Raw genomic sequence first — 22,476 nt, 5'->3', positions numbered from 1 at the left:
TATCTTGTCATTACAGGCACAATGGAGTAACATTAATTTCATGGCCCCTACCTCACATTTTAAATATATTCCTTAATGAGAGAATTCGAAAATTGATTGGCTTGAATAAATTGAAAATATTTTTATCATCCAGAAATAAATTGAGATGAATTAACATGATAAAAAATAATGGCTAACTTCTACAGATACCAAATTTTGTTCACTTGCGTAAAAATTGAAAAAATTAAAGATAAATTTAACTAAAAGGTAAAAGAGACAATCTGAAAACTACTGAATAAAATGGTAAAGCGTACACAAACGCCATAAGTTAGACTAACTACTCGGCTTAATATTCCTTTATTTGTTTCTAATCTGTTTTAAATATATTTTAACAAATAATATGACAGTTGAATGAATTTTTTGTAACATCAATTTCTACTGATTATCATAAAACAATTAAAAACATAGAGAAAATAATTTTATCTCAAAAGTTTTAATTTAAATTGAGTCTGCTGTTTAATGCTCTTCTAAATTGTACTGTTAAAACTGTTAAAACCTGTTAAATCCTGTTAAAACCTCGAAAAGACATTTGGCGCAATGGGTTATAATTAAAGTTAATAATAAAATCTTACTATTATTATTATAATTATTATTAATAATATTAACTCTAAGGAACTTCTTAGGACAGTGGAGCGAGTTTTCCCTCACCTTCATTGGTGACAATGTCAGACTACAAGCTGGTTTTTCATAGGCCGGCTGGCTGTTCTGCTAACCATTGATTGGTTGGTTGACTGTAAGGCTGGCTTTTGATTGGCTAGCTCTGTGGTTGGCTGGTTGCTCATTGATTGATTGGTGAGATTCAACTCCTCCTACTGTTCTCAGGTTCGCAACATCCAGGTTCGCAACATCCGTGTGGTCCAATTAATCTAATATTTTTAAATATATCATAATAAATTATACAAAAATAATTAATAAAATTAAGATTGTTGAAAATTAGTCATGTGGTTGTAAGGATGGAGAAGATGTGCACTACAAGCAGAAATCACGAATAATGACTTAATGAAGAAATGATGAATGAAGACCAAAGGGTGAAGATGAAGATGATTATGGCTGGATGTTGCTGACGATTAAGACGATGATGAAAGTGATGAAGATGATGAAAGTAGAGATTAATTTCAAAATTTAAAATTTCTTTCAGGAAAAGGATACGGAAACCTACATCATGTTTTCATTTGCAAATTCATAAAATTAAAAAAGTTATTCATTAAATTAAAATAAAAGCAGAATGCAAAGATGCATTAAAAGTTGGTTCCTTCCTGATGCTATCAATTTTTATATCTTCCATCTGGAAAAGTGCAACTGAAAGATAAAATGGTGCGTAAAAATCTACGTTCACAACGTGCCCGATTGCTTAATTCGTGTATATATGCGTAGATAATATATGATAAAGTAAATATAAAACATATAACACCGTTTAATAAACAGTGTTTATAGATGTTTAAGTTTTTTTATCAATCTGTTTCGTTGTTTAAATGTAGTATATATTTTTCTGGATATAAATGTACGTGACTACTTGTACGTGTTTGAAACGACACACTATGCGTCTGTGCCTGTGACACTGTGTAAGATGAGTGTGCGTGTGTTTGTTTTGTTGCGTGTGAGCATAAATCGGTAACGAAGGTTACATTTACATTTGAATGTTTTTCAGTCGAACAAATTGAGCCAATTCTTGTAAAAAGTCGACAAATGAATTGTTGTGAAGCGGGTTGAAAGTTTAGTTGTAGACCTTAATGGCCGGTTGGTCGTTTCTGCTTTCTACAAGATCTCGTTACGTTCGTTAGGTCGGTTGGTTGGTTGGTTGGTTGGTTTGTTGGTTGGTTTGGTGGCTGTTCACTACTGATAATTAAGAAAAAACGTTAATTTAAGTTAAAAACTGTTGTGATAAAGCGATAAAACTGCCTGAACTTACAGTTGACTCAAGTTTATATATATCTACTTAGATTTAAAATTGAAATGAAACTTGAAAACAGTTATGAGATATAAATTGACAATTAATATAAATTGTACGGCCATAAAAACACGCAAGCACAGATACGAATACCAACAATACGTGAAAACATCCATTACTACACAGACAAACAGACACAGAGAGACACAAACAGACACGGAGAGACACAAATGTGCACAAATAACATGCCAACGTACACAAAACAACACACACACAAACACACACACATACTAACAACAACAAAAACTCACATATAGAGAACACAGGCAGACAGACACAACGTACCCAAACAACAACAACAACAACACACACACATACAAACATACAACAACAACAACAAAAACTTACATCTTCCCTAATAGATGTATCTACCGGACAGGATTACAGAGCATTGATTTAATAATAAGGAGTATTGATCATTCATAAACTCAACAAACCATCTTCGGAGAAAATTTAGCTAAACGTACAATGTTTTTTTCAAGTTGCAACAAAATTTAAACCAAAGATGTTTTTAACGGAAACAACAACAAAAAATTTGAATGAAATTTATGAAAAAAATTTTCGCTATAAAATTGTGTAACGTTTAAGCCATTAATCATTATTTTAATGTTTCATTTTATCATAAATTAATCATCAAACATTCAAACCTAATCATAAAACATTCAACTTAATGAGCAATATATATTTGTTTGTGCGTTAAAACTATCTTTTTTATTAAATAAATTTTCATTTCAACGCTTATGTAATGATGGAACTTTGTGATGGTGGTTTCGAAATGAACCGAGAACATTTTTCTCTGTTGCGTTGCAGAATAGTTAAATAAAAGTTTAATAAAGTAAATAAAATTATATAAAGTCAAACGAATTTAATACAAAATTAAAATAAAAGCAAGGCAAAACAGTCAAATCGCCTTAAGTTTGGCAGACCAATGCTAATTATGGAGTGTGATTATGTTTTGTTACAAATGCTCATTCGTACTATAGTTCAACTACTATAGTTCAATTCTACAGAAAAATTACATCACTCTGAAATAGTATGTGGTACCTACGGTGATAAAAAATAATTCTTATTAAATTTTAATAGCATTGGTAATAGAATAAATAATAATAATGATAAAAGAACAATGATAATAATAAAAAAATAATAATAATAATTTCGCCCGATAGCAACAAAAATGTGAAACTGAACCTGTGTAACCTTATGTGATCGAGTGGATGATTAAGTGAACCTGCGAGGAAGTTTTGATAAAACTGCGAGGAAGTTTTCATTGCATTGCATTGGCTCAGTGGGGTGCATTTCTGCTACTTTATTCTACGATTCAAATGAATACATGAAGTCACACCAATAAATAGACAGGCTAACAAATAAATAAATGAACATATGAATATGTGATCATAAAAACATACAAGTAACTAAAAATATAGAAAAATAAATATATAACTGATAAATGAACCAATCTTCTTCTTCCAAATTTTCGAAATTTCAACAAAATTTTGTTATGACGAGGTGCTTCGTGGCTTCATGCGGATGAAAAAGTCATGTGGTGCCGTATGAGTCTTTTTGAGTCTTTTTGTTAAAACTTTGAAACTCACAATTTTAACTAATTGAAGAAAGCCATCCACAAAGCAATTTGGTGTTTGTCAGAACTCTGAAACCAAAAAGCGGAATAAAACAGTCAAACCAGTCTTTTTAATGCAGCTCTGTCGAAGGCAAAACTGCTTCCGTGTCATTCCATACTAACAATTGAACTTTCTTGCCACAAAGGCTGTACTATCCATATCACACGAAGCACATTTGAGTATTCAAACCTGGCCTAACCTGAATGAATGAATGAAAAAAATATATATAATCTATAATATAAAAATAAATTAATGTTCACGCCTATGCATATACATACAAACAAGCATTGAATTTAAGAAAAATAAGACCTTAGATTTACATGTGCGTATTATTGAATTTGCATATTTTATTGAGTTCGATATTTTTCTTTCCACTTATTCCACTTCTCCAATGCCATCATCACCATCACCACCATTATCATCATCTTTTTCATCTCATCATTATCACCATCATCATCATTATCATCATCACATCATCATTATATCATCATCATCGCCGTCACATCACTTTATCCTCATCATCAGATCCCCATCGTCTCATTATTATCATTCCAATCATCTTCATCATCTTATTCATCTTCATCATCATCATCATCTTATTCATCATCATCTTCTTCTTTATCATCATCATCTTCATCCTCACCATCAGCTTCTCAGATGCGTGGGTGCCAGATGAAAACTTATAAAAGAAGGCTGAACGTGAAGTTACATCCAGTTACATAGCCTACATTCGCACAAAGTCAATCTATAATAATTTAAATTAAATTAGTTTAATAGTTATTAACTCAATTAAGTGAAAATATAATTATTTGTTTGATATTGTCAATTAGAATTATTTCTATTTCCTCATAAAATTATTTGTCCCGATAAAACATAACTAATAAAAAGTTTTAAGATTTCTACGTTGTAAAATCCTGCCAGTCAAAAGTAATTCAAAAAAATTTTTTTTTATTTATTGGTATTTAATCTTTTAAATTCAAAAATAAATGAAATGTATCTAATTTTATTATAAATTATAAAGTATGATCTAATTGACCATTATCAAATTAATTGATTGATTAATTAATTGATTATTTAAAAAAGAAACAAATATCCATAACAGATTTTTTGAAGTCATGTGTTCGATGAGACAACTTGTCCTCTTGATCATTTCCGCTTGCTTCTTCATTAGACAAGGTTTAGATTTTTTTTTTATTTCTTTCAAAATTAATTTCTTTCAAAATTCAATCAAACAATAAAAATTAGTTATCCAAGGAGAGTTTTGCATAGTTTATGATTGGTTATAATTAACAAGGTGTGTATATTTGACTTTCAAATTTATAATTTAAAATTGTGAAAAAAAAACAACAGTAATTCACCTAGCCAATCAAAACTTGAACAGTTATTCAATTAACCAAAATGACATTAACTAATTAGTAACCAATTAGCTATGTCAATTATCAATTACAGACATTAATCATTCAATTAAGTCAGTCATCTCATCAACCAATTAAACATCGAATACTGTCCTATGATCAGTCTTATTAACTCCAAACTGGCCAATTAGATCAACCAGCCAGCCTGCCAATCATAAAAACGTCAACCAATCAGTCAAATCAATCGTCATCCTCATCCAACCAACCATCATCTAATCAATCAATCAGATCAGATATTCAATCAAGTATCATTTAATCAGTCCCCATTCAGTCAGATATCATCTAATAATCCAATCAGACATCGTCTAATAAAGCAACAACCAATCAAACAACATCCAACGAATTCTCATCCAATCAATCTGTTAATCAACCAACTAAACAACCATCCAACCAACCAACTAAACAACCAACCAACTAACCAACCAACCAACCAACCAACAAACCAACCAACCAACCAACCAACCATCCAACCAACCAATCCATCATCGATTTATTTGTTTAAATAGAGATTAAGATATCTAAGCTCTTAAAACATTTGATGTTTGTAGGCGATGAAAGCAAACAATGATGTTTTTATTAGGTCTTTGTTTTTTTATAGCTGTTGTTGTTTCTTTGTTTTTACACGTATTTATCATTATCATTTATAATAATATTATTATTGTCATTATTATTTACAATATAATACTAATATTATTATTATTATTATCATCATCATAAATTGGTGCTATGGTATAAATTGTGAGGGTTAAATAACATATCAAATGTTGCTGAAGTTTGCCAAGCGTGTCAATAGATGAAGCCATGTTTGGCATTTAATACTCGTGACATCAACTTTCGTTGTCCAATTGATGTCATTATCATCGTCATTATCACAAAAAATATCATCATCATCATCATCGTCATCATCGTCGTCGTCATCATCTTCATTGTTTCCGTCATCAGCATCGTCACAGTCATGTTGTTGTTGTCATTGTCGTTATGCTTGAGATCAGTAATTAGCCATGTATATCTTTAAGAATTTAATTTTTTCAAAGAAACTTTTTTCATCTTCTCAAGCATCATTGCACAATACCATCATCATCATGATTAGCATTATGATCATCATAATCATCATCATCATCCTCATCATTGGCATCGTCGTCATCACCACCGTCGTCTTCATCATCATCTCCTCTTCTTTTTCCTCTCAATCACCATCACCATAATTATCCCAATCCCACATTTTATCATTCTCGTCATCACCATGATGACCGCATCATCATCGTAATCCGAGCTTGCGATACAAGCGCGAGGAGTGCCATGTCATGCCCTGTATTTTTTTAACGAACAGTTGTGAGGTGTGTTTGAATGCACGGTTGCCAGATAACATTTCAACTCCATCTTCAACATCATTCTCATCATCACGATCCCATTATCATCTTCATCGTCACCACAATCCAATCACCAACTTCATCATCATCACAATCCCATCACCATCGTCATCATCACCATCACGATCAGGTGACTCATTGAAGTGTTCCATGTGTACGAGTACTGAGGACCGCTACTGTTTGAAGCACCCGCCAGTAGCAAGGGAATGCTCGCCACACTACATCAACTGCGTCGTTGCCACTACTACCAAACGCTCTGATTTCGGCAACAAGCGTTAGTCCTCTCTTAAATTACATTAAACAAAAATTAAGCGCTATATCACGCTAAATTATCAATCACGGTATTTTTTTCACTTTGTTACGTAAATTATATTTAACGTTTTTGGAAGACCTTTTAACAAAACTGCATTTTAAAAATGGGCTGACTAGTTGACTCAAACGGTAAGGAAGGACGCCATGTTTAGCCCGCTGACTTGGTTCTACTGCCATTTGGTCTGACATTTATAAATATCTTACACCATGTACGATGCTTGCAAGGTCATGTTAATTCTAAAGAAGTAGTAGTTATAAAAAAATGAGCAATGAAGAATATGTAAGAAGCTTAACACGAGATAGTAGTTAATAAAGACAAGCATTTAGTATTGAGTTAGGTTATTGAATTTGTACTAACGCACATTAAATAAGATTGCTGTTGTTTTCTGCTGTTATTATGTTCTAGTTTTAAGATGAATATTATTCATTCAAATATGAATACAAAAATACATGCTACTAACTAACACACTGAATGAAATTCAGCCACATTATTGCGCTCTCTTAGATGGCAACATTTGATGAAGTTTAAGTGATGTATGATGCTCTTGATTACCTCTCTTATATTTCATTTAAATTTAAAAAGTGGAATCATTTAAAAACGTGTGGATGAGTTTTTCTTTGCGAGTTCGAAATGATTTTTCAATCAGTGCAACCATTCCAGTGCGTCAGCAGCTCAGTAACCCTGAATGAATATCTCAAAATATTACTACTTGTTATAAACTTATCAATCAAAATATTATATAAATATTGTAACAACATTATCTTATCACAATATTATCATTGTGAGAATCATCATCATCGTCGTCGTCATCATCATCAGTTTGCCGCTGAACTGAAGAAAAATTGCAATAAATCGACCAAAGCTCTTAAAATGACATAAAACTTAAATTGTGGAACAACGCAGCGAGTAAACATTGAAATATTTGTTGGACTGTTTGAGTTGTATTCATTATTTCTCGTTACTGGGTGACAGAGTTGTATAATTAATAAGACACCTGGTTCTGCTGTTGCTGTCACCTGGTTCGAATGCACTGAGATGTTCGTTTATCACATTCACTGTGTATGATGCGTGGATTTATGAGCATGAACATGTGCTATGTGTGTGTGTGTGTGTGTGTGTGTGTGTGTGTGTGTGTGTGTGTGTGTGTGTGTGTGTGTGTGTGTGAGTGTGTGTGAGTGTGTCTGTTGTGTCTGTTGTGTCTGTTGTAAGTACCGCTAAGAATAAAAAGGTATCATTAATTGAGTTAATTGTTTATAAATTATTTTTAAAAAATGTCCACAAATTTATTTTATGGATTTTTATCACAAAACGAATGTTAAAAAAGTGCCAACTATTTAATTAAAAGTGAAAAAATAGAAACAGTTTAAAAAATTGTGATAAGTGTAGCCCTATAACTTGCAATGAAATAATTTCAAAAAAGAACTTGAGAACTTTGTAAGCGTAATTTATATTACTCGGGTTTCAAATGCATTCCTTTGGCTGCCGAAAAGATCTTCAAACTGCTCTACCTACCTACACGAAATTTAATTAAACTTGACGGCTTTCTACTCGCTACGTTGTCTATAATTGTAGCATTACGGGTGATGAAAAACGCTGTGACCAGGTTTGAATACAGCTTGAAGCTAAATGATCCATCAATGACAAATTTAATTTGCAAAAATATGTTTTTTCATGGGTATTTGAGACGTGTTGAATATTCAGAAACGGTTAATATGGTGAATTTAGGTGTGCTGTTAAGAAAATGACTATTTAGTATTCTATTTAGTACTAGCAAATGTAAAATCATCAAAAGTTTTGCTAAAACATTGTTACGCGATTCTCTCTTTATGTATTTTCAGAGATATCAACCACAAACACACAACGCAAGTAATGCGTGTATGTATATATGCGTCACACGCGTTGCATTGGATTTCTGAAAATCTTTTTGCACTTGAACCTAGTCACTGGAACATCTGTGACAAACACCTTAACTATTGCACCACCGCACCGATAGAAAAAATTTAAAAAACAAAATAACATCCAGTAGGATGTGGAACTTTCGAGTGGAATTTAATCATGTTGTAACTTTGCCAGGTTGCCAGGACAAAAATTCAAATTTCAGCAAAACGGAAAAATTTTATTTCCAGTTATTCAGATGTTATTTTTTAGTTATTTTTTTAAAATTTTGAATATTTTTCAAGGTGCAGTGGAAAATTGAATTTATTTGACGGAGTGTTCTGCAAAATTAAAATGGGATTTTCATGAAATTTCAATTTACGTTGACAGAAACAAATATTAGTTTTAAAAGAAGAAAATTTTGAAAAAGTTTTCAATGAATAACATATTAAAAAACACGGTAACCTGATGGCCTAGTGGTTAAGGCTGCTTGGTACTGTTTCATGGTGCGTGCTGTGACCGGGTTCGAGTATGACGCAAAGATCCCAGACTATCACATGTTTCGTGTGTGTGATGCGCCTTTTAGCACGTATTCACGCACGATCTTCATTTTGTTGATTCTTCTGAACGTCAAAAAAACCACAACCAGTTTTCAGAATCTTTCAGATGACTTGTTATTTTGAAGGCGTCAAAATTGTTTTTTCAGTTAAAGTTTACATCTTTTACTAAGTTGATAGGATGAAATCGATGGAACTTTAAAAGCTGTTTAAACGTTTTAACATGACTACATTCTGATCGTAAGCTCCGATCATACCTTGAGTTTATGTTTTCTGATGCAATTAATAATCTCTTAGTAGATAGTTCTTTTTTTGACTATGTAAGCATCTGCTTTGTTCTGGTAATTTTTAACTATTAAAGTACAAAAAATTATTGAAAATATATAATAACTAAAACAAAATATCTATTTTTAATTTTAAAATGGAAATTTTTATTCAATTTTTAGGCCAATTAATAAAAATGTTTACGACTTAACCCCTAAGGTTAGAGATCAGCTGGTAGAGGATAAATCATATAATATGTACATGAAAATATTGACGCGCAAACACGAACGCTAATACACACACAAACAAACACATACACACACATCACACACACATATACACAAGCAATCGCACACATACTCACCGATACATCATTCATGGTTTCAATGCATTCTTGGTTTTGTTCCATGACATTCAAACAATTGTGCAAATTTTTTCTTTTTCCATTTAAACAAACATGCCCTCCTGTTCATAAATTTTTAAATTTTAGTTAAATTATTGAAAAATATTTGTAAGAATCACACAACAACTAACTGGTATATTAACTTATTTGTTTTTATTAATAGATTATTTCAAATAATTATTTTACCTTTAAATTAAAATGACTTTGCTACTTATGAGTTACGTTCTTAAAAATATTTTTCAAAATTATATACAGTCTTATTTCAACTCTAACCCAGAGGAAGCTTCTCGACGAAATGTTTGAGGTAGGAACTTAGGAGGTGAACTTTTATTAATAGCAGTGCCGACCCATCGCCATCTTTCATTTTCATCGCTCGAAACTCTTCGTTTTATGCGCCAACAATTGCTCCAAAACTATGTCGTGCTTAGTTTTCATATTTTAAAATACACATAACAGAATGATAGACATGAATGAGCATTGCCCGGCTTCAACTCTACATTGTTACACAACTAAAAATAAAATGCTACAACTTTATAAGTATTTTATTTAATCATTGAATTAAATATCATTTTAGTTTTTTTCAGGTGTATCAACAACAAACGAACTTACAAAACAAACACTTGAACGAAGGCGCTACACAGTTTTGCAAATGAGAGGCGGGCATCTCTTTGCATTCGAACACGAACACCGGAACCGAGCGGCAGACACGTCCACCACTACACCATCATGCGCCGTTCATTCGAAAAAATTTGCATGTATCGCGTTAATTGGATGAATAACATTCGAGCTAAAGATTGTAACCTTGTACAACAACTTCTATTTATAGCTTGTAACGGTTTATAAGCAGTTCAACGTATATCATAACTGCAAAAAACATAAATAAAGACGCGCTTAGCATGCACAATACGCAAAGAAAACGCTTACGCACGTGCGTGTGTGTGAGTGTACATGTGTGTCTATGTATACGTAGTTTTGTATATGAACTAAGGCAAACATTGTCATGCCTATCGACATTAGGTAGGCGTAAGGATGACTGAGAAAGGTTGATGCGTTTGATTTTCATGCCTTTCTCGTTGCACGCGACGAATTCGGTGAAAAAGTTATTAAAATTTTTTACTCCCTATACAGAGTGTACTCTTCAGATATTGTACGTGACTCTCATTCAAATTTAAAGTAATATTTTAGAGGTTTCTATTCAAGTATCTACATGTAGGTATGGGGCTGGATGTGTGAATGTGTTTGAAAACGTAACCTGTGCGCGTGTGCGTGTGTTTTTAAAACCTGTTTGCCTTCTTTTACAGTAGTAAAATTAACAAAAAAAAATTAGAAAAAAACTACCAGCCAACTGAACAACGAGATATACGATAGCATTTCATTTTTGGCTCGACATGCTGCCAAATGCAAAATGTTCAAATTTTAAGCTGAAATAAAATTTGCTGAAGCTAATGAGAGTTTGGCTAGCTGCCCAAAGTAACTATAATTTATATCTCATCTTTTAGAAGACTTTAAATATACTTACTGTGTTTATTATTTTCATAAAATAATTTAAACTAGCAAGAATTTGCTTAGAATATGAACCATCTTCTCGTTTAATTTTAGAAACATCGCAATAAATTCTCCCATCTGTTCTACTAACACGTACATAAAAATTGCAATAAATTCTCTCGTTAGTCACTGCAGCAGAAGCAACCACAATGTTACTTTCAATACATTTTGATTTATGAACAAAAAAATTTATTTAAATTTAGTTAATAAATAAAATAACTCTTTGAAAAATATTAGTTTTAAAAATTTTTTAATTCACTCTGAAGTATTTATTGCTTGATGTGTACTGCTAGGCGTGGTTTAAATTATTGTGCCGATGTCAGAGTAAACGTTTCAAAAACAATTTATTGAATATTATTTATTTACCATGCGAGACTAGTTTAAACGATTTTTCCTGCCAAAGCAACAATAATAATAATGAAATTAAATTAAATTAAATTATAAATTCCGAATTTTCAACCAAACTCAGCGGCAAAGCTGGTTTTTCATATTTGGTTGATTGGATATTTTGAAACTAAACTCACGTTTTTAACAATTAAACAAACTTAAGAGAACTGTTGTTCAGGTTCAGTAAAGCATCCGGAATTTAGCCGTGATGGGATATATTTAAAATTAAATAAACAAACACACAAACAAACACAAACACACACACACACACATCCAACAGTAAGTACAGAAATGTATTTATTCACTGAGCGTGTACATCTGTTATTTTTCAATCTGTGAAGGAGCATGCCCTGGAGAAATTAAAGTATTTCCTCTTAAACAATCAAATGATGCCAATAACAATAACAATCTTAAAAAAGTTTCACGTTTTTGTTCGTCTTGTTGCGTGTAAAAAATTGTCAACCTGTAATTAGTTTTTTCAAATTTTAAAATGTCGTCACATTCTAGACAAAATATTTTCAGTTTTTTGTAAAATTATTGACATTTCCTCAAGAGCGAAATCATTAATATTTACCTTTTGAGCGGCTTGATGGTCTAGCGGTTAAGGTCGCCTGAACCTGTTACGTAGTAGCCGGTTTCGAATACGACAAAAACATCCCCGCTTATCACCTGCATTGTGTGTGATGCGCCATTCTGCACGCATTCGTATATGCTGTTTGTGTGTTGTCAATTCGTCTGAACTTTGGAAGAGACCTTTGACCTTTAGCTTTCTAGTTAGAATTCATAGAGACTATAAATGTTTATACTAAAATTTTTTCTTTATTTGCAGTAAAATGTGTTGAAGTATAACATAATTAGCGAGTGTTTTAGAACAAATAATGTGATACTATGCCGTGAATAACAATTAGAAACTGTTTGAGTTTTTTATTCATCCTTTCATAAAATCATATAATACTCATATAAAATCATGTCTTTTGGGTTTGATTCTTTACTTTTTGATCGGTACAAAACTGCCATAAAAATTTGTAACCAAAACCATAAAAATAACACTCAATAGATAATTTCCTTCTGCCTCTACAACATAATAATTAAAAAATCAATCCCAATTAAATTATTTAAAGTATATTTTCATACTTAATTTTCTTATTTTTTTATGTTTAATTTGTAATTTAATTTGTAATTTAATTATAATTTAATTTTTTTTGGTAATATATTCTCTCTAGAAAGAGTAACGGACATATCTCGTGGCTGTTCCAACGACACGATGGATATCTGCATAGTGACCAGCGACGGTAGAGATGCCACCTGCTACGAATACTGCTCCTCTGATGGCTGCAACCTCCAGGTCAACAATTTTCACCTCTACAAGTTCGTCAAGAGAGGTGGCAGGAATGATTTCAGTGAGTACGAAGGAACTGGTGATGATTACAACAAAAATGATGGGTATTTCCTCAAACAGTTGAGACCAACGGCATACTGAAGTTTTAACAAGAACTATTTATAATAATAACCTAAAACCATGTCTGATTATTATCGTTCCGGAGTCATTTTTTTTAAATTTTTTAAAATGAATTTTTTAAAATATAAAACATTAAACTTACAATATTAATGTTTATTAATGAAATTTTTTTAAACAAATAAAAATAATGTAACATATCGGTTTAGTGTTTTTGTTAAAATGACGCATTTTAATGAAATTAACTTAATCAGTTATTACTAATCATTTTTACAAATATTGTTCTACTGGCAATTCGGTTTTTAATACTTCGAAAAAAAAACATTCATCCCAACCCACAAAATTAAACTGTTTATTTCTTAGAAAGTCTACAGAGTTTAAACGAGACATAACATCAATTAAGCTGTTCCGTCTGAATTAATGACAAGAAAAAAAAACTACATACATTCAATACCAATCACACTAAGTCTTTGAATAGCCATATATCTCAGTCATTTAGAGTTGGACACCGTTCTAAAGGACTTGTCTGCCGGGCATTTGTAAACGTTTGTAACTTTGAAATTTAAAAACTTTAGAATAAAAAGTTAAAGATTTGTTTTTGTTTCTTAATTTTATTTACAAAAATTTTAAATCTTTTTAAATAATTTTAAATCATTTTAACAACGTGACCAAATGATATGATGAAATAAATAAATTAAAATAATAGAATCATAAAAGAAAAAATTCGTCCAAAAGTAAAAATTTAGTGAGGTTTTTAAATTGTTTCTTCAGTTTGTAACTAAAAATTAAAGATAAAACTGATGAGGACATTGCTAGAAGGTATGTAACGTTACGTTTTTTGCTAAAATTTCACCTTTTATTGAATTTAAATATTTTATTAACGGTTAAACATTTCCCTACTTATAATGTTGTTTTTCTAACAAATTTTTTCATTCCAACAGAACTGAAGTAATGAAGAGAATCAACAATCTCGTCGACGTTTGGGTCCGAAAAGAAGATACCCCAAAGATCGAATCTTCGAGCGAAAGTTTACCCTTTTGGGTCGTACATTGGCATTTACGCTAAAGGGGCCGACATAGACATGTTGGTAGTGGCACCAGAGCAAATCGACAAAATGGATTTCTTCGCATCGTTCACGAAAATGTTGAGGAGAGAGCCAGGGGTGACAAACGTGCAAAACATTCTCTACGCCTTCGTGCCTGCAATCAGGATGACACTCGATGGCGTTGATGTTGATGTGCTGTTTGCCAGGCTGCCGGTGAAAGAATTGGAAGATACCCTGGATCTGATGGACGACGACATGTTGGAGGGTTTGGATCAGAAATTTTTCAGGAGCATCAACGGTTTGTCTTATTTGTTTTGATGATTCTGTGTGATAATGAATGGAAGAGTTGAATTTTTTGTGAGTTTTTGTGTGCGCTAAAAAGATGAATGGTTCGAAAGAATTGTTACAAATGTGAAATGTTCATGAATCTAATAATTTGTTTTTTATTCAACAGGTTATCGAAACACGATTGAGATTTTGAACCTCGTCCCACACGTCCAAAACTTCAAAACGACCTTACGAGCCATCAAACTTTGGGCCAAAAGTAAGTTATTCTTGAATGTTTCAACATTAATTATCATTTCATTATTATTTTCGCTAAGATTTTCAGTATTTTTTTTATAAAAATCATCGAAAACCTTTGCATTGTCAATGATAAATAATAAATTTCTCCTCATTTGCACAGGAAGAGGCATCTACTCGAATGTCCTCGGCTTCATGGGTGAAGTGTCGTGGGCGACATTGGTGGCCCACATCTGTCAGATCTATCCAAATGCAACTCCATCAGTCCTCGTCCACAAGTTCTTCGTCTTATTCTCACAATGGAAGTGGCCTCAACCAGTTCTGCTGAAACATCTGAGTAAGAGTAAGAAGTCCGGAGGTTTTGGTTGCTGGGATACTCCGGACGATTTGATGCCGATCATCACACCATGTTACCCCAACCAGAACTCAGCACACAACGTCAGCAGTTCAACTAAGGCACTCATAGTGAAAGAACTTAGTAGGGGTCTGAAAATTTCTCCAACGTCATGAAGAAGAAACATTCATGGGAGTTTCTTTTTAAGCCGGTTGACTTTTTCAATCACTACAATCATTTTATCTCGGTGAGGGTTGATTCAGCAAATGCAGCCTGTCATTTGGAATGGTCTGGACTCGTTGAATCTAAACTTAGAATCTTGGTTCAAAAGTTGGAAACCAATCCTGAAATTAAGCGGGCTCATATAAGTCTTGAGGAGTATCTAACAACAAATAATACGTTTCATAATAACAGGGCAGATGAACTTTCCAAACAATGGATCGTTGGATTGTCACTGAGTAGAGCCATGGACGACGATGTTTTTCTAACTGAAGAGACATGCGACTTTGTCGATCTAGGTTGGTTTTCTTTGCTAAAGCAACGAAAATTTAAGTTGAGTATATATCGAGGTATGAATTGGTGAAATACATACTTGAAAATTATCTGCAATCAAAGGGTAACATTATCAAAAGGAAGCAGACTGGAAAATTGGATAGTATACGAAAAATAATGACATTCTTCAAAAGATTTTTCCATGTACAGTCCATATCAACACTGATATCCAACATTCCAAAATGGTGATTCCTTCAAAGTAGAAGCGGCTTTGATTCTACTAATTGATCTTTAACAAAGAATCTTGTTCATACGGCATGCCACATTTTAACGTGTTGTTGTAGCAGACAATTATCTGCAATCAAAGAGTAACATTTTCAAAAAGAAGGAGACTAGAAAATTGGATGGTATACGAAAAATAATGACATTCTTCAAAATAATGACATTCTTCAAGTACAGTCCGTATCAACACTGATGCTCAACATTCCAAAATGGTGATTCCTTTAAAGTAGATGCGGTTTTGCTTTACCAATCCTATTTTTAACACGGATCTAGACACATCTGGATAACATCGAATAGCACTGAACTCTATCGTTCGGTGCATTTTTGTGGGATGTTGTTATTTTAATTTTTAAACGCGTTCTATTTCTTATGTTCAAAAAAGTATTTTTATAACTTTTATAAAAGCGTTGTCAAAACTTATTTTGTCTTATAAAATTAATTCGAACGTTTATTTTGGGAAGTTTATAAAACTTTATTAAGCAAATTTAAATTTTATTTATTTTATGACATATGAACAAAATCCAATAAAATTAGCACCTGGCAAATTGCAACAGCATTAGATACGTTAACAATTGTTTGAAAAAAATATAAAACACGTAAAAAATGAAAATTATTTTGATGCCAAGTCCTATATGCTCTGTATAAACTATTCACCTACCGCTGTAACTAGGAATATTCTTTAATTCGTCTTACGAGGTGATTGAAGAGACTATAGGTACTGAACGCTAAAATATGTCCAAAACTTGCAACAATTTAAAACAAAACGCAGGCGATAAAAACTATAAGCTAAAAGATTTGTTGGTCAATTATCTGGAAACCCAATTATTAAATAATAGGTAGTAGAGTATTTAAACAGTTTCTTAAATAAGAAAATACCGTTTAATATAGAAAAATTGACAAAAAAGTTGTGTGATGAGCTGAAAAAGTCGTCAAGTATTTCCAGTTTTTGGTACCCCGCCAAACTTCGGCTCCCCCGATCAAACTTGTCTAGATCTACTCGTGTGCTCTAGTTTGGATATAGGGGAAAACCTGCCAGAGGAACAAACCATTATACCAACCAAGTCTCATCATTTTTCATGTAATCAGGATCACCTTATTGACAACTTCGCAATGTAGTAGGTCTACTAGATAGGATTGCATGTGTTTTCATGTAGAGGTCACTATTCATTGGGATATATATATATATATATATATATATAAATAAATATATATATAGATAACGCACTGCTATATCTATATTATATAGATCCATGCTAAGAGCAGACAAAGCATGGAAATACGTTTTTCTCACGAGCATCTTTTCCATTTAAAAAATTTTATTTTCTGTTAATGCTTGTTTACAAACAAGTGTCAAACTGCGATAATGAGTTGAATTTCAAGCGACTGTGTGATCGGAATCGCAGTCGTTGGGTCATCTGGGTCTTTGTGAGAAGCATGTGATTGTCATCGTGTGAGAGGACATTTTGGCTATTGTAAATGTAAATTCCATCTTTTATAATGTATTTTAATTGTTACGAAAATATAATTTTAAAACCCAAAATACATTCTCTTACAATTTAGTTTTAGATTTTAGTTTACTAAAGTCTTTACTTTTTACTATGTACTAACTAACTAAACTAAAGACTCTTTACTCTTTAGTAATTAGTTAGTACATACAGACACTTAATTAAAATTTTAATTTTTTAATTAAACTTCTTAAACTTTAATAATTATTAAATTAAACTTTAGAGTTTAAACTTTAAAGTAATTAAACTTGAAAGTTATTTTAATTAAATAAGTTAATTTAATATTTTAATATTAAAAATTAAATAAATTATAAGAAGTTATATTAAAATTATTTAATATCATATTATTAATATTTCTAGAATCTGCTTGCTTAACCAGTTATCCTGAAGACCTGTCCTATAACCACCTTTTAATGAATTTAAAAGGATAAATTATATCCTTATTATAAGTATAAAATAAAAATAACACTTATCATAACTTGTTACTAATTAAAAAATGAACCTGCGACATCTAAAAAACTTGTTTCTTCTTCCACGAAATCATGGCCTCAACATGATAACGAAAGGATTGTCAACAACAAAAACATGGTTAGGATTTCACTCATTTGAAACAACATAATAAATATATATTATAATATTATATAATATTATAACATTATTGTATAACATAGAAATACATACACACACATACATACAGAATATGGTATATTACTGTATATTACTATATAGTTGTATTTAGTGGCAAATTGAATTTAAGAGCTGTCAACTTTTTCACTTTTGGCTCCTTTCAAAATACTCTTCATCCATTCTTGAATGTATTTATTATAAATGAATTTTAATACATATCATTTAACTTAGCTCACGAGCAGAAGTTATCGACGGTCGGAAAATGGCAGAGGAAGTTTTATCAGAAGTGAAGTTGGAACTGACTGAATGGGTGAGTAAAGGTAATAGCATTCCACAGTTGACAGCTATACTTGTCGGGGATGACCCTGCCAGCAAGACTTATGTAAAACATAAGATGAGGGCTGCCCACGTGACTGGTACCCCAACATTTTTTTCTTTAAATTTATTTTTTAAACTTTACTTAGTCTTAATGTTAATAAATGTGTATGATACAAAGTTTTTTTAAAGAAATTTTTCAATTAAAAATCTGGTAATTCGTGGCAGAAGTTTTTGAAGTTGTCTTCAGTTTTTAAGTTTGCTGATGCTGTTTTGTTGATGTTTTGAAAAATTACATCACATCTCAATAATATGCACATGCACATTCCTGTTTGACTTTTATTAATCTAAAATGCTCAAATAAGAATTTCACAAAAAAAGTTTATTTAATGATTAATGGAACAAATAAAATTAAATAAATTAATGTTATATAAATGAAACACAAATAAAACAAGTGAAAATAATTAAATTCTTTCAAGGTATCAACAGCAAGACAATTTCTTTCCACGAATCAGTCGAAGAAGCAGTCCTTTGTAGTGAAATCTCAAAACTGAACAGTGATCCGAGCATAAATGGGATACTGGTTCAGTTGCCTCTACCCCGACACATAAATGAGAGGAGGATCTGCAATATGGTGGCCCCAGAGAAAGATGTTGATGGATTCCACGTTGTCAACGTTGGCAGGTTTGATGTTTGCTAACTAAATTCAGTTGAATAATTAATTTAATTTAAATTTCTTTGTGAGTTAATTTAAATTTTTTCGTTTTTTTTTGTGAATTTGTTTGAAATCTTTCAAATTGTTTGAATTTTTGATTCATAGACTTTATTTAAAATTTGTTTTATAATTAATTTTTGCTATATCGGATTTTACATTGCCAAATTTTGTTAATTCTTTTATCTGATTTACAAGTTTTTAAAATTTTTGATTTCATTTAGAATTTCAAAACAGATTTTTAAGAATATTTTTTCTTCATAGTCTTTTGTGTTTTTATTTCTTTTTTAAAAGGGATTTTATTTTATTTTTTAGGTTTTGCGTAAACGAAGATTCACTGGTACCTGCCACACCAGCTGGAGTTATTGAGCTAATCAGAAGATCAGGTCGCACATTTAATCAACTTTTCCTTCATTTGGAAAAAATTTTTGATAAAATTTAAAGTAGTTTTAGTTAGGTTGTCTTGTATGAAATTTTTAAAATTTTCAGATCAAAACATTCATCGTTCATTTAGTTAATGTAAAATTAACTAATTAATTAAAATTAATTGATTAACTAATTAATTAAAATTAATGTTAGGGTAATACATTTTTTTTCATTTTATTCTAACCTCATGTTTGCCAAATATTTTTGACTTTATATCAGTCATTTATATCATACATACTTTAACAGTTACAAGTTGATTTTTTTTTATAAATTAACAAAATTCATTAATATTCAAATACTGAATTTTCAAACAGGCATCGAGACGTTTGGCAAGCATGCAGTTGTCTGTGGGAGGTCCAAAAACGTGGGCATGCCTATAGCCATGATGCTGCATTCTTCTGGTAGCAGTATTCCTCCTTTTCTTAATCACCTCAAACTTTTTATTCAGTAAAAAATTACTCTCAGTTAATTTGATACATAAAAGTAATGCAGTAATGTAATCATTATGATTGTTCGACACGAGAAAGGAATTTTTTATTTGATTATCAGACAAAATTTTATTTCATCCAGAAGTTTTTTAAATCAATTCTTTATTGATAAACTAATCAGTTTGCTTATAAGTTGAGGTCATTTTTCTTAAATTAATTTATAAAATTTTCATAACCGTTAACAGAATCAACGATCGTTGGCATTTGCATTGAACAACTTTTAATTAAATACTGATAAAATAAGTCTAAATTATTTTTGTTGAAAAATTTGAAAAGCAATAGTTAGTATTTTTGTGTATACGCCATTGAGGTACGATTCAATTTTCCAGTTTTATCCTTAAAATCGATAACTTTTTAAAAAGCTATCTACTTTAATTATCGTACTGATTCATGTTATTCGTACCTTAAAGCTTTTGAACCTAAACACTCACACATCTTTCCCAAGAAAATGCAACGACGACGATTTGTCACCGGCACACACCTGCCGACCAGCTGGAACATCTGGCAAAGCAGGCAGACATATTGATCGTTGCAACCGGCAGACCAAACCTCATCAGAGCCGACATGGTTAAGGAGGGAGCTGCCGTTATTGACGTGGGCGTCAACAAAATTTACGACCCCAACTCAGGCAAATCGAGGCTTGTGGGCGACGTTGATTTTGACGGTTTGTTGGTTTTTTTTTTCATTTAGATTTCAAGCATATATCTGCTTATTTTGCTAATTTTAATGGCTAATTTAGTTAATTATCGTCTTTTAATTATTCAGTTTGTTTTGTTCATTTAGTATCTAAATTTATTTTCGTAAAATTTCTTCAGAAGTGTGCAGAAAAGCAGGAAAAATAACTCCAGTTCCAGGAGGCGTGGGTCCAATGACGGTGGCAATGTTAATGAAGAACACGCTGAAGGTTGCCAAGCAGAAGGTTGTCTACGAGCATTGCTGGGACGCTCACGAACGATACTTCACACGGAATTTTAATTATTCTAACGGAAAAAATGTTTTAGATTGTGAGAGCGTAAATATCAAAAACAAAGTTATTTAAGTGCTTTTCTTATTCATTATTTATTTATTTATTTTATATAGATGGCTACGATTTTTAATAAAAATTTGTTACAATGAAAGATAACGTTCATGATTTTTCTTTGAAATGATGAAACGAGCCAAGAATTTTCATTTAATTAAATCTAACTAAATTCTCTCTACTCGTGTACCCCAGGATCGAAGGATCGACAGGAAAGCTCCCTCTCAGACCTCTTATGATTAAAAAATTTGAAGTTTAACTGAGGAACGGCCTAGGCCGTTGCAGAAGAACACAAGAATGACATCAAAACGAATGAAAGTAGTATTTGAAGGTTAAAGAAAATTAGAATTTAGGATTTTAAAATCAATGGTTCGAGTCAATCAGAGGACTCATTTGTCAAAGATAACTGAACACAAAGAAATAAAATTAAAAAAGAGAATTGCAAAAGTTACTGAAAGCTATATCCATGATGCTAGGTAATGAAATAAGAGATGAATTTACATGCATTAGCGTACTTTTTAAAAGGGATATATATAGAATATAACATATATACTCTATATAAATGGAGTCTATATATGTGTGAAGCGTCGGCATTAACCATCAACAGACATCACTTATCTTCTAATGAAACCATGGTTATATGAAACACATTTTTGCCTTAATTGGATTACACCACGGTTTATTAGTTATTTAATGAAGTTGAATTATCAAATTGAAGTTATACAAAACTTGAGATCATCGAACAACTAGCTAATTAAAATGTAAGTTTATTTCATTTTTTCTCATTTATTAAGTAATTATCTCGGTAATGAAATAGTCGGTCTTCGTTAATAATGTGTTTAACTTATCCATACATTATTAATATTTCATTAATATATAAATCAATCAACAAATCAGTCATTCAATTAGCTTGTAAAGCACTATTTCCGCGATGAACTTCTTAAGAGATTGAGAAATAGTCAGAGTAGTAGAGAGAGTTCCAGAGAAAAGGGCCAGAAAAAGCAAAAGTTTAACACGAGTTAAGAAGCAGCGAGAACCAGAAGACGACATGAAAATTATCAATACATTCATATAATACAAACTGACCTGGGCAACATTTATTTAATGTTTAATTTGAACGATTTTTTATTGAATGTGGTTATAAATGTGTCAGTACATGTATGACTATATAGCGAGATTTTAGTGTAATTTTTACAAGTGCTGGTTCAGTTTTTCTATGTAAACTTCCGTAAACGCCATATTAGAAGATCTTTGGTTCGGTTTTGTTTATTATAGTGAGAAATTTTATTATTATTAATTTAAAAAAGTGGCGAAATCGGAGTGCTACATGAATAATGGAGAGGTTATTTAATTTTATATTTCTTGGCTTAGTTCAATTTTTTTATCTGATTTCCAATTTTATAAGTTTTTCTCATGGTTACGACGTTTCGAAAATTTCGGATTAGTAGTTAGTGAAATATAAAAGTTAAGGATCCGTAGAGTAGGAATGGATACGTCAGTTACGCTGTTTAATTTATTA

The 22,476-nt window shown here is 31.5% G+C and overlaps 2 protein-coding genes across 2 annotated transcripts; both read left to right on the top strand.

Moving 5' to 3' along the window:
• Nucleotides 1–12,999: 12,999 nt before the first annotated feature.
• HELRODRAFT_168906 (hypothetical protein) lies at nucleotides 13,000–16,982 on the top strand (the record flags this gene model as incomplete). The annotated part of the gene is made up of 7 exons (XM_009014752.1): nucleotides 13,000–13,178; nucleotides 14,133–14,175; nucleotides 14,294–14,534; nucleotides 14,691–14,780; nucleotides 14,922–15,261; nucleotides 15,345–15,610; nucleotides 16,858–16,982. The coding sequence occupies 7 exons, from the start codon at nucleotides 13,000–13,002 to the stop codon at nucleotides 16,980–16,982; spliced, it is 1,284 nt and encodes a 427-aa protein (XP_009013000.1).
• A 297-nt stretch (nucleotides 16,983–17,279) lies between these two features.
• On the top strand, nucleotides 17,280–21,057 carry HELRODRAFT_109971 (hypothetical protein). The gene is made up of 9 exons (XM_009014751.1): nucleotides 17,280–17,419; nucleotides 17,440–17,496; nucleotides 17,732–17,959; nucleotides 18,230–18,414; nucleotides 18,793–18,997; nucleotides 19,341–19,411; nucleotides 19,766–19,852; nucleotides 20,385–20,603; nucleotides 20,755–21,057. Exons 3-9 carry the CDS (start codon nucleotides 17,868–17,870, stop codon nucleotides 20,976–20,978), a joined length of 1,083 nt encoding a protein of 360 aa, XP_009012999.1. The 5' UTR covers nucleotides 17,280–17,419; nucleotides 17,440–17,496; nucleotides 17,732–17,867; the 3' UTR covers nucleotides 20,979–21,057.
• Nucleotides 21,058–22,476: the final 1,419 nt, after the last annotated feature.

The sequence above is a fragment of the Helobdella robusta genome, assembly GCF_000326865.2.
Source record: "Helobdella robusta unplaced genomic scaffold HELROscaffold_14, whole genome shotgun sequence".
NCBI lineage: Eukaryota > Metazoa > Annelida > Clitellata > Rhynchobdellida > Glossiphoniidae > Helobdella > Helobdella robusta.
This window is presented reverse-complemented; position numbering and strand designations above follow the sequence as displayed.

Coding starts and splice junctions, on each gene's coding strand:
- HELRODRAFT_109971 (XM_009014751.1), top strand. CDS start 17,868: ATGAACCTGCGACATCTAAAAAACTTGTTTCTTCTTCCACGAAATCAT. Junction 18,415..18,792: donor GAGGGCTGCCCACGTGACTG/GTACCCCAACAT, acceptor AATTCTTTCAAG/GTATCAACAGCAAGACAATT. Junction 18,998..19,340: donor CACGTTGTCAACGTTGGCAG/GTTTGATGTTTG, acceptor TTTATTTTTTAG/GTTTTGCGTAAACGAAGATT.